Here is a 13,717-nt window from a genome sequence, read left to right as displayed (position 1 = left end):
TGTGTGTTTGTAGGGAGTCAGACAGGATAAAAGAAACTCTTGTTTTATCTCCTGCTGCATCCGTGATATTCACATTGTCTTAAGGTACATTATTTGTAAATTTGACAAGAAATGATTTTGCTTTGTAATTATGTTGTTCATTTTATTGTCTTTTTGTATGACTTTGTTCATTTTGTGGGGAAAAAAAATCAATTCTGATGCTATTTATTTTCTATTTGATCAGGAAATGTAACCTTATTTGGAGGTGATGTTCAGGTTGTGCATGTGTGTGTGTGTGTGTGTCTGCGAGTGAGTGAGAGAATCGGTGAGCAGAAGATGAGCGTAGAAAGAGTGACAAGAGATTGAGAGGAAGAAGCAGTTTTCTCTTTGTTTCGTTTTCTCTCTCCTCTCCTTTTTTAAGGGATTGGGGGTTTGATTCTCGAATGTACCGCACGATGTAAGTGATTGTTTCTTTTTTTTAAATGCTAAAAACGCAGAGCTACCTGTCAGCTGCTTTGTGGCAAACCTTCAGAAACTCTTACAAACACACACCAGATCAAGCCTGAATCAACAAAGTTGTGAAATTCATTTTATTTACAGCTTTAGGAGTAAAGTTTCCACTTCCATTGGGTGAAGAAGGATTTTAAATACTTATTTTATCAACATCACGCTCAGCTCGGCCTGTTTAGATTATTCCAGTTCATTGCAAATATCATCCTGGTCACTCAGCCTTTTAAACATTTTGTACCATTGCAGTTCTGGTCGTTTCATACCGTATTTTGTAAATCACAACATGGTGGCATCTACCACAGAACATTTTGTTTCAAACAGTTTTTTCTAAAGTCTTTGACATCCAACTATTTACAAAAACTCTCCATGTTCTGCTGAGTCGGCTGTAAGGTGTTTTTATGGCTCTAATCAGCAGGTCAATTGGGGATCAGAACCAAAATATATGGAAACAGGGTGTAACAAAATGCTGTCAGATCACGTTAAACAATTAAATGGAATTACATTTGATATTTCAATATTTTTATGACAGTTTATCTCAAAAGGTCATGAAAATACAACAATCAAACAAACTGATGGCTTAACCTGCAGCTACCTGAATTTATTTGCAAGCATATACATATTTTTTGTCTGTTTTTGTGTCAAACTAATCCTTGATTAAGCTGAGATTTATCATTAGAATATAGTGCATACAGGATAAATATAAATATGGGCAATTGCATGCAAATTTTTCCAAATTAGGCCTAATTTGGCATAACTCACCAGTAGGTGGCAGCAAAGATGATTCAAATCTGATATTTAAAATGTTTTGAGTTTTATTCAACAGACACCTTTGGTGTACATACGCCACCCTAGCTGTGTGGTGGTTTGAGGTTTATTGGAAACAATATAGGGTGAAGTAAAAAGCTACAAAATAGTTTCTTTAAAGGGAAGAAATGGGGAAGAATGGCATGAACTGGTAATACTTTGGGAGGAAATGGGGATGCAAATTGGTGAATGGGGTGATTTGATTAGATTCATTTCATCCTAAAGAGTTTAAATAAATCTAATTACATTCAATGAAATTCGTCAGGTTACATATATTAGTGGTTAGTTGCAATTTAAAATACAAAAATAGTTGTTTTACTATCCAGCGTAGTTAAGCACTTGCCTTGAACACATAGTCAACAACAGAGATCTGGAAATGTTCCTAAACTCAGATTTAGATGCAATAAACTCATAACCCAAACAGCAAATAGTCAATTTACTGAGTTGCACAACTAACAGTTTTCTGGGTAGAGTTGTAGCAGGGTTTTTAAAAACTCGATAACCTCTCCATCTATCGAGTCAGAGGATAAAAAAATGTAAAAGCATGAAACACCTTTTTTTTTATGTGAAGACGCACCATAGCACCTCCTGTTTCTCAGTTGAGTTTCATGTTTTGTCAATTTCAGTTTTCACTAAGAAACTCCAGCTTTGTTGACCTTACCTCACAGAATGATCCACCGTTAAGATGTTGACAGCTGATACAACTCTACAGAACCCCACTTCAAAATAAAACCAGAATTATTATCCCTCTAAGATTCTGATTGAGGTGAAACATCAACAAAAAATAAATAAATACCTGAACATGAGCAACAGACATTTAATTATCTGAGTCAAAACAACGATTACATAAAAAATTAATCAAATGTTGACCTAAATATTATTATCTTGATTCCTACAAAGCTTTTAATATTAGGCAGGAAAATTTATTTTTTTAAAAAGTACATTGGAGAGCTCAACACTTACAGTTATATCATGAACTTATAACAGAATCTGGGAAAACTTGCATAGCAGTTTTAGGTCAAATGTTAATCAATGCTGTTGCTGTTATAATAAAACTGTTAAAAAAAAAACTTTTCCTCTAATCTGGAAACATTCAGATGGATTTCAAACTTTGTCTTGATTCAGGAAAGCAACTATTAAAAAACACAACTGATGTAAGCCAAGACAAAAGTCTCACCTTTCAGGCATAAACTTTCTTACTCCTTTTTTTTTGACATTTTTATTTTAATTTTTTATAGTGTTTTTGCTTGAAAACTATACAAAAACCACACACACACGCATGCATGCACGCACACGCACACACACACACACACACACAAACATTTGCTTGTTTCTGTCTCCAGGAAAACAAAACCCCAGCTCTCACTGCTCTCAGATTTTCTGAGTATTTGATAAATTCACCTTAATCCAGCCCTAATCCAAGACTAAAAGTGAGAGAGGAGAGGGGAGTGTTTTCAGAGCGCACCCAACAGACAGACATGTTATGTTGATTTCACTGACTGTCATGTTTCTATATTTTGGCCATGTTTATTGAGCCAAATTACATTAAAGAAAATGCTTTAAATCAGAGGGGTGACGCTATGGGACTGAATGACAACAGGCAGTGACGATTAAGCAAAAGGAGGAGAGACGGAAAGAGTTTATACATGAAAGCATGGCAATAAGTCAGAGCAACAGAACGAGAATATAATGTTAATAAAAACTACAACTGCGTTACGTAGCAATTTCACAGAAGGTCTAGATTTGCACTGTCTGCCCAATGATCTGTGTTTGTTTTGTTGATGATAAAAACAATAGAGAGGATGATAGAGAGGTTGGAAAAGATGTATATTTTGGGGACCAACACGTCAGTGGGAGGGAGGGGGGTTTGAATGTAGAGAAGCTTACTACTGTACGTAATAACATAACAACAGGGGGTGTAGACTGGAGAAAAAAAAACATCTATGTGCTAAAAAAACAAAATGAAATTTCACTTTGAGAAAACATTCTGGGAGTCTGTGTTGTTTTTTATGTCATCACTTTGATCTCCGTCAATGCTATGAGAAAAATTATTTAAATATTGCAATTTAGAGAGGTTATAAAATATGTTTGTGTGCTTTATTTGAATTTTTTTTACTTCATATATTTGTGAAAATTCAGCTATTTCTGAAGTAGAGAACATCAGTGCAATCATTGCAGATTTTTTCTTCTGCTCCAAAGGTAAAATTTGTTACGGCGTATTAGGGCCAGACTAAGATTGTTTTTAATATTAATAGAAAGACATGATTTTACCAGAAGAAAGTTGTGAAATTACTAGAAAAAAGTGATCAAGATCTGACCTGAGCAGTTCGTCTCGATTCTTTCTTCAAAATACATTTAATAGTTTGCACAACTGTTTCAAAGTCCTGCTATTGATAATAATTTCATATTGATGTGTTAAAAAATTAAGTATGTCCTATTTATAAAACTGACACTAAAGTATAACTTAAGATGCTCAACATTCCTCATTTTATTTGATTTTTAAATAATTTATGTTACCATAAAATTACTATTTTCTTGTGACTTTTCATGTAATATGAATTTATTTTCATAAGATTTCAACATTTTTCACATTTTTATTATTTTATTCTTATGAATTTATGATGTTATAAATTCATGTACAATATTGTTCTTGTATTATTTCTCACACTATTATGTATTATGTATTATTTCTCACACTATTATGACTTTTTCCGGTAACATTCTAATTTTACTGTCATAATTTTAAAAAATTGTTAGCATGGCCCTTATACTCCTTTGTAAAACGAAGAAAAAAAAAAACATTTCCAGCAGTAAACTAAAATGTTCAAGGTCCCTGAGTTAGATTCACTCTTAGTCCACATTATTTAAGTTAAAACATTAAAAACAGAGTTTAAATATAAACTATCAGCTTTTTCAAAAATAGTAACTTGTATATGTGTGTTACATTATGTTGTGTGGTTAGGAAGAATTATAAATTTGTAACATAAAGTGTTTGCTAGTGCGCAGGCACACACACATACACACAGTCATGTTTTCATCACTTGTGGTGACTTCACATTGACTTCCATTAATTTCTACAGCCTAACCCTTACCTTAATCCTAACCCTAACCATCACATACCTAACAGTTACCTTAACCTTTATCCTAAACCTAACCATCACAGATCTAACCACTAACCCAAAAACAACAATTTCCCTCATGGGGACCAAGAAAATGTCCCCACAAGGGGCAACGGTCCCCATAACCCCACATTGTAGACAGAAATAGGTTCTCATAAGGATATAAAAACCTGATACCGACACACACACACACACACAGAACTACCAAATCGAACATGGTAAAAACCCGTTTGAGTATCTCTTTCTTGAAATTAACAACTTTTGGCTTCTTTCAGCTTTATGAAGCTCCCTGGGATTTTTAAACATCTTTCCACTGAACTCTACTGTCATTAATTGGATGCCAACCGTCCACTGTGGTGTCATGTCTGATTTGGTGCTGTTCTCTAACGTTCTGCAGGCCCAGTCTGATGAGGTCATACTAACTAAGTCTGAACTGCTGCAGGCGCGGTAACAGACACACGTAAAGCACCACTGAGTTTATTTGATGTCTGATTCACTGAGGAACCAAACATCCATCATATCCTTACAGGGGCTGCTGGTGCCCATCTCCAGCAAACACTGGGCAATTCAGAGCAATACAGAAACACATAACAAACCATAAATAAACGCATAAATATGGATAATCTGGAGTCGAAACCAAATAGATGAATGAATAAATTAACTGAACCGTATTCAAACACGATTTTACCTATAACAATGAGCAGAAGTAACCTTGTTTTTGTCAGTGTCAGGGCTAAATTAACAGGAAAAAATGTATTAATGTAAAATATTTACTCTAACTGGCTATTATTACAAACTGTTTAAACAACTGGGTAGTGTGTTTTAAGGTTAGTGCTCAATATGCATTTTCACAGGGAAGATCATTTTATTGAGTATACTTGAGGAAAAACGTAATGTTTGTTGTGTAATAGTGAGTCAGGAGTTGGAAAAGCGAGCATTTATTTGATTGACGGTGTTCCTCACACAGTTTTCTATGATCCTATTTCTTGGACGATAGTGAAAATGTATTGTTTCAAACCAACTTCTAATCTATAGAAACTTTTTTATACTCAGTAACATTCAGCATTTCTCTGATTTGAACAGTTTAAAGTCCCCTGTGTGTATGCATTTGTTATGGAGGGTCAGTTCTGCCACTCCTCCACTCAGAGCACACTGAGCCAGAAGTGCGCGCACACACACATACACACACGCACGCACGCACGCACACACTCTCACACACGCACACACACACACACGCACTCAAAGACGGATGCAGACTGAGGTTAAGAAAATATAGACAAGCACAAGTATTTTCCAGGAACTCTATTATTTCTGACTTGGGGTATCTAATGGTATTTCATTGAATTGCTATGATGTCAGAGTGTCCGTCCACCCTAATGGCCTTCTAAGAACAACAACAGGGACAGATTGGTTCCATTCACCGGACTGTCCAGACTGAGAGACACAAGCAGCTGAAACCTCAACAAGTTCTCAGCTTAAAAGGTGAGGTTTCTTTATTACTATGCTGAAAAGTAATCATTAAAAATGACATAGTTGGAATAGATACGTAAAATGGCTTAATGTAGTTTTTTCTACAAAGCACAGTACGGACAATTTATATTCAAAACGTTTGGTGTTATTAATGAATAAAACAGCATTAATAAGTAAACAACCCTTGATTGTGTCAGTTAAGCAAAAGTACAAGACACCATTTCCCCTCCATGTTATATGTACAACTTAGATAATTTATTGTGGTCTGAAAGTAAATGTTTTTTAAATAAACACTAGAGGGCGCCGTGAATCACCTTCTAGTTTGATAAATTTCACTCATACAAAAAGAGAGAAAACTCGTTTTTTGTTCAGCATTTATCAGTGACATTTATCATTTATCCTGACAAAAAGCTAAAAACAAATATTTTAGCGCTTTATTTGTTTTAACTGTTTTCATGTGTTCCCAACATACCCAGCATGCCGCTGCGTCTCCTTTCCCTCTCCGTACTCCTCCTCCTTGTTGCCGCGGCAGCTGTGGTGTGCGTCTCCATGACAACGCCGCTCCAGAGTTTCCGGGGCTGCGCAGTGCGCGAGTTCTCCTTTGTGGCCCAGAAGCCAGGCTGTAAGGGGCTGCACATCACCACGGAGGCCTGCTGGGGGCGCTGTCATACCTGGGAGGTAAAACAACGACCAGAACTTTCTAAATCCTATTTATAAAAGAGAATATATGTCAACAAATATTTACTTTATAGAAGAATAAAAGTCTAAAGTGTGCAGATTATTTTTAAATGAGTGTTTCATGTTATATTTCACCAGAATCAATTAATATTGATAACTTTATTGATATTCATTAATTTTACCAAAAATAATGACTGAATTAATTTGACAAAATAAATAATAATCAAATATTCTGTTTGCTTAATTAAATCTGTGAGAGATTTTCTACCACTTACAATTGTACAATTTACTAAAACTTACTGTTGTGTATAAATGGAATAAACTCTATAGTTCTGGATTTCAATTTCAATTTTTCAATTCAATTTCAGCTGTTCTAAACTGCATTGCAACAACTGAATTGGACCTGTTGCATTTATATGAAGTCCTGTCACTATTTTACTTAGCAACCCAGAAAGTTAAATGGAAAACCAACATTTAGCTCTATGCAATCTAGAACTCAACCCAGAACAACTGGAACCAACATTTAATTTTATGACTCGCTAATCTTAGCAAACATGGAGAACCAACACTTAGTAAATACCTCTTTAATCCAGAACAAACTTAAGAGCCAAAGAAATCCCTATTAGTTTATAAATTATGGACTACTTATTTTTATTAAACATGGGAACCAATATTTAGCTTTCCTTTTGGTCTTTCTTTTGGTTTTGTTGTTTTGTTTGTATTTCCTTCTAATTCATGTAAAGCACTTTGAACTACCTTGTTGCTGAAAAGGTGCTATATAAATAAAATTACCTTACTATATTCCTGTAAAATTATGGCAGGTATATTTCATAAAATAGGTAGGAACAACCAGTTTGCAGCTGCCTGTGATGTGTTTGCGTTTGTGCACCCTGCAGAGACCGATAATCGAGCCGCCGTACATCCACCGGCACCACCGTGTCTGCACCTACAGCCGCATCCGACACATGACGGCCCGGCTGCCGGGCTGCCTGCCCAACGTCTCCCCTCTCTACCACTACCCAATGGCTCTGCAATGCCACTGCACCTTCTGCTCCATGGAGGACACAGAGTGTCAGACCTTCTGATAGACACCTGTTTTTAATCAATAAAAAAGATTTCTGCTTATGCACAAGAGCTGAATAAAATGATTAAAAGAAAACTGTATTCATGAATACCAGAATGATATTGTTGCACTGTGTTTGTACTTAAATTTACTTTGTGTTATGGAAAGATGGTTGGCCCTCTTGATACTGGAGAAAACTCAGGTTTTCAAGAAAATGGCCGCTTATCAATTAATCATTACTTGATAGATGAGATCAACTGACTCATTAATAGATGATTTGCATCTGTAACACCAAGCCTTCAAGCTTTGAATGAAACAAAAACAAAAAAGTAAAAACAATTGCGGATGTATCTCCTGTCTACAAGGTTGCGTACATGATTTCATACGAGCCGGTCATCTTAGAAACAGAAACACTTTGTCTAATCTTCTCTTTACTTTGTCAGTGTGCCCAAAATGACATACACAAACGCACACACACACACACACACACGTGTGACAGAAACACACTCAAACAAGCAGACGGATGTGACATAACCCACACTCACACAAGGATTACGTTAACAAGTTTGGACTCCATGCGGACACTTTAACGACATCCTTGAGATGCCATGGTTTCCATGACATCGGAAAGCGGCAGAGCCCCTGAGCGACAGAAACATCAGTGACCTCGCTGAGTCACCATGGAGTAAGTGTGTGTGTGTGTGTGTGTGTGTGTCCCGTCTCTCTGTTGATGAGGTGCTGCAGCTCATTCAGACCCAGTGTTTCGGCTTTTCTCCGCCGGTGGGAAAGTAATCGGAGGAAACCGTAGAATCTGTGACTGAACGCGCGGATCGGCATCAGCTAACAGCTTTGAGTTAGAGCGTGACGTAAAGACGATGGCATCATACTTTCTCTTTCCATCAGAGTGGAAATGTTTGGGGCTGCATGATGATTCTTTACAGGATGTTTGCATGTTTAAATGAAAAAAAAAAACAAACTGAGCATTACTCCAACAGATTTAAGTTTAAAGTAATCATTTAAAGTCACAAACAAGGTTTGTCTGACTAGAAATAATATGGACCAGAGTTCTGACCTGAATCTTATTGAAAGTTTGCAGAAGGAGCTAAAGATTAGGGTGATTGTTATGGCTATGTCTAAAAATCCTTGATGATCCCTGGATAAAATTAACTAGTAAGATTTGTAGTGGTGGGCAACATTAACTAAATAGTTAATTGTGCTAATCCAAAAGCACTAATCATAAACATTAATTCAGCTAACACGCTATACCAACATGGTATTTAGCAAAAGCTAATGCTAAAACGCTAAATTCAACCATTACGACACCCTCCAGGTGTCAGTGACACAACATGTGTTACAACAAACAGGATCAAATCTATCATTTCGTACCAACCTGTACAGAAGGAAGAAGATCTTTCACTCATGTTATCATGCATCTATGAAAAGCAGAAGTTGGAGCCTCCTGTACAACTATTGAAAATGCATTAGGCGGTTTCTGGATGGGAAGTCAACAACAAAACGCTTGTCTTGGAGATTGACCCATACAGCGGTCAAACCAGCTGACCAAATGTGCTGATGCTCTGCTAGTGTTGCTAGGTAACGGTGAAATGTCTGTCGAATGTGACTTACCAGCCGAAGCACTGAGTGCCTTTAAATCAACATTTTGATGTGTAATGATGGTACTCGACAAAGTGTAATGTTTCAGTTGTTGACTGTGTGTTCAATAACTTTGTATTTTTGTGTTTTTTATGATGACAATGAAACCAATCAATGAAATGTGCCATACAAATAAACTTGATTGAACAATTGGAAGGTTGTTGAAACAGCTCATTTTCCAGACTCCAAAAAATATTAACTTACTGTCAAAAAGGTGACACTAAGTTAATGTTATTATCATCTGGGTGATTTTTTAAGTGTATGAGCTGTTTTAGAAGTAGTAGATGCAAATGAAAGTATAAAAACATGCAAAGTGTAAACTTTGCATAACATGTTTAAAGGTTTACTATGCCTCAGCTGAGTAGCTAAATCTTGGTTATACATCATCCATTCACCTCACCATAACCCATAATAAAACCATACTATGTTTTCTGTCTTTTTAAAGTCAATCCAAATCAAAAGTTGCAGAAAAAAGACAGTTTTCTGGTCGATAGCTCAGCTGTTTAGGAGTTACTGTTATCATTGGTCTAATTTGGTAGCTACGTTGGTCTAAAACGGCTCTGGATTTTAGTAAGTATTGTTGCTAGGATGACACAGAGCCAACACTTCCCCACAATATACCTACCATGTGCTGAAGCCACACAGACACACAGCTGATCCAAACCCACAGGATCTTCTGACCTGACTCTGTCCTTCCTGAGGAAAAAACAGATTTGCTGTGTGTATGTTTTTGCTGCTTATTAACTCATTCACAGTGTTCAAAAACCAACACCTGAGCACACAAACTTCAGTTATTATGTGATTTTCTTTATGCATGAGTGTGTTTTTACATGCGAGTCTTTATCTAGAAGAATGCAGTAAGGTAAAGTCAACTGTGTGTGTGTGTGTGTGTGTGGGGGGGGGGGGGTGTGTTCTGCACTGATGGAAAACCTATTTAGTTTTCCTCTGTGTCACTGCAATAAGTGGCCCCTAAAAAAGCCTTAAAACCGGTGGACCAGTCGGAGATGCGAGGAAGGTAACTCGAACGATAAGGAAAGAGGTTAAAGATCTGAATATTTCTGGAGAATTTGGTTGTGCAGGTAGGAGGATAATCTGCAGAGAAGGAGAAAGAGAAGTCGGCGGGGGGAAATCCCACACACTCATCTTTCTAATCGTGGGTGTGTCAAAAGCTATAAGTGGCGTCGCTTCTACCTGTGTTACATATATCCCTGCATGGGGCTCAGGACACACATTCCCACACCTGTCAGACAACTCACCTGAAAACAAGAACTCTCATCTGTCCAGGTAAGAACCACATTTAATTCATCATCCATGTCATTAGTGAGAAAAACTCTAAAACGTATTTTTCTTCTTAGTCCTCTTCATGAGATAAAATATTTTTTTTAATGAACAGGATTTAGCTGCAAATGCTGAAGTTAATTGGAAAATAGTCACATTGACAGAACACTTTATTATGTTTTCTCAAAATCGACTAGATCTAAATTGGTGTTTTGCAGGTTTTTATTTTTAAATGTGCCTGTTATTATCATTTTAAAACATGAATAAAAGCAATTAGACAAAAACAGATGAGTGCATTTTAATTGTTTAAATGCATTTTGGCTTGATTAATATGTAACATGGAGATTATTTTCATTTGGCAAAAAAAAAAATGCATGAAAGTTCATGCATTTTTTTGTTAGTTTTTTGAAAACTAATTTTTGGTAAAATCTTGATTTTTCCATCTTTGAGTCCATTGAGTTTCCACAGTTCAGTCAGCACACCCTGGGCAGCCATCTTGTTTGACAAGCACTTTTTTGGCGCTTTTATTTATTTGGACTTTGAATACAGGTCAGGATGCAACATTTATTTTAAATTATGAGAAAAGAGAGGTATTGCATGAATAAAGTGGGGTAGGGTATGAGAACCCCAACAAAAAATATAACAAAAGTTTTAATGAGAAATGTTCAGCGTCTTGTGAAGTTATGCTTTGGTATTGGTTTTACAGTTAATATTTAATGCTTAACATAAATACTTAATCTTTTAATAAATCAACATAAAATTACTTTGAAACAATTGAGTCTATTTAAAATAATAATTTAAGCTGAACTGAGCTGATCAAGTCAGATTTCATAAATCTACAAGCTTTTTTCTTATTAAAAAACTTTTTTTCATGTAATTTTAGAATGTCTTTCTGGTCAAATTGCGTCTTTCTTCTGCTATTATTATGAATATATTCTGGTAATTAAACATTGCGCTGTTGTACAACTCAGAAGAGAGGACTGAAACAAAATCCACTTTTACAAATATTTTCTGTCATCTGTAATTTCTTTTTTAGAAAAGAAAGTGAGAAAAAAAATAAAAATCAGATCTGGTGTGGAAAAAAAAATCAAAGATTTTATTTTTAGCCCATATTGTCCAGCATGATATGAGAGTAAAATTTACTGCAAGAAATTTTCTACAACAGATACACAGAGTCTTGCAAAAGTATTCACAGCCCCTGAAGGATTACATGTTTTCAACTCTGACAAGCTTCAGTTTATGGGTTTTTACTCGACTACAAATAAAAAAATTGAAAGCGTCTGGTGAGCATCTGAATCCAGCGCCCCTGAGTTGATACTTTGTAAAACTGTTTTTAAGTCCTTTAGGGCCTTTATGTTTCTGTCAGCTTTGGACTGAAATGTCCGCCCGTTCTTCTTTGTTAAACAGCTCAAGCTCAGTCAGATTAGACGAGGAGAATCTGAGAAATTCAGTTTTCCAGAAATACAGAAGATTCAAAATTAAGTTTAAGTCTAGACTTTGACTGGGTCATTATTCTCCCCCCTGAGCTGTGGGTTTCTGCAGCTCCTCCAGAGTCACCACAAGCCTCTTGGCTGCTTTTCTGATTAATGTTGTCCAGTTGGCCCTGTCTTGGTAGGTTTGCAATTGGGAAACACTCTTCCCACATTAGATGATGATTAAACACTGAGATGTTCTGATGCTTCTCATTTTTGTTGTGGCATTAATGTTGTGGCAAAAATGCCACAACATTAATGCACCACTTTCAATAAAACACATTAAAGCTTGTGGTTTTAACTTGAACTGTTAATTAAAGGTTATACATTATTATTTATATTTTGAAGGATTTTTGAAGAGTACCGTCTGCTGTTTTTCTGTGCAAAATTGATCATTCTATCCAGCAGCGTTTCTGCAAGTTTCACAAGGTCAAATTTAAGTTTTTCTAAGACATTTTGATGCCAATATGGGGGACAGTTGGGGCTCCTAATCCAGGTAGTACCAAAACTAAAAGTTTTTGGGGAGTACAAAATGCAACTGCCCTTGTAAAGGATGGCAACAGACGTGAGGCAGTGATATAAATTAACTTTGTCCTCAAAACTGGCCAAAAGATTTGCATTTACTCACTATAGATGTAAAACAGCTAGCCAGCTAGCGGTAGCCTCAACCGCTTAAAGTCACAAAACGCAACAAGATGTCTGCACACATCTGCACACTTTTTTCTGACAGTAAAGTCCTGTGAGGAAAAAACCCCCAAATAGATATACAAGATCAAGCAGCACAGCCTGTGATTAAAGTATTTAAGGCCAACTTACATCTTTAATTTAATTTAAGACATTTTGAGGCCTTAACTATAGATACATTAAATACCCTGTTCAGTGCCAATTTTTAAAGCCTTGACAAAAACATTTATAGGTAATTAGTTATGACAGAGGAAACGTTTTGATTGTATCGTTATTATTGGAGCCTCCCTAACGGATGCCCCCTAAGCGAGAAAGAACAAACCTCCTGGAGTGGAAACCCCACATAAGAGGAAAAAACAGGGTTTTCCCCTTCGCCATCAGCTGACACAAAGCCTCAAACGTAAATACTCAGCCTCAGTGCTGACCTGTTACTGTGGTCGTTCCTACGGTCCTAATTGAGTCCCAGCGGGGATCTTTCTGCTGCCGCCACGGCGCTGATTCACAAACCTGGAAAAAGCTGGCAAAGCGGAGGGCAGAGGTCAGGATCACCAAAGTCCCAGGAAAAGTTTAGCTTTGTTTGCACACGTGTGGGAGTGTGTGAGTCAGGAGGGGGCCGGGTGTCACTCAGCATGTGTACATATCACATCTGGACTGACGTTCATGAAGAAAACGATTTCACAGTATAGCATTAACGCTCCGTGCAGCGAGAGGGAGAGGCGGAGAACGTGATGAAGTTGTGTATGTGCATGTATCAGCAGGTAACTGTTCGATGAGGCAGACTGGAAAGACACAGACAGGGCTGTTATTATTCACATTATTCAGTCCTGCAGGAGGGGAAATCACCTCAGAGGAAGGGGGGAGGCTTTAATTTGAGGGGAAAATTGAGCAGAAGAGGATAAGAAACTTTTTAATGGAGCCCCTAGGAGACATGGGGGAAATATTTTCTTTTGGGTTACCTCTCAATAAATTTGCAAATAAATCCCGGCATATTTTGTATTCGGTCGCAG

The 13,717-nt window shown here is 36.8% G+C and overlaps 1 protein-coding gene across 1 annotated transcript; it reads left to right on the top strand.

Annotated features, from left to right (window-relative positions):
• The first annotated feature begins 5,831 nt into the window (after positions 1–5,831).
• LOC106916902 (glycoprotein hormone beta-5-like) lies at positions 5,832–7,724 on the top strand. The gene is made up of 3 exons (XM_014985511.2): positions 5,832–5,894; positions 6,359–6,560; positions 7,457–7,724. Exons 2-3 carry the CDS (start codon positions 6,360–6,362, stop codon positions 7,643–7,645), a joined length of 390 nt encoding a protein of 129 aa, XP_014840997.1. The 5' UTR covers positions 5,832–5,894; position 6,359; the 3' UTR covers positions 7,646–7,724.
• The last annotated feature ends 5,993 nt before the right edge of the window (positions 7,725–13,717 follow it).

The sequence above is a fragment of the Poecilia mexicana genome, unplaced genomic scaffold (assembly GCF_051168715.1).
Source record: "Poecilia mexicana isolate PSO_F unplaced genomic scaffold, ASM5116871v1 scaffold_18, whole genome shotgun sequence".
Lineage (NCBI taxonomy): Eukaryota > Metazoa > Chordata > Actinopteri > Cyprinodontiformes > Poeciliidae > Poecilia > Poecilia mexicana.
Note: the sequence above shows the minus strand (reverse complement) of the source record. Positions and strands in the feature narration are given on the sequence as shown.

Excerpts from the sequence above, each read along its gene's own strand:
- LOC106916902 (XM_014985511.2), top strand. The coding sequence starts at position 6,360 with ATGCCGCTGCGTCTCCTTTCCCTCTCCGTACTCCTCCTCCTTGTTGCC. Across the intron at positions 6,561-7,456 it reads GGCGCTGTCATACCTGGGAG|AGACCGATAATCGAGCCGCC; the intron begins GTAAAACAACGA and ends TGCACCCTGCAG.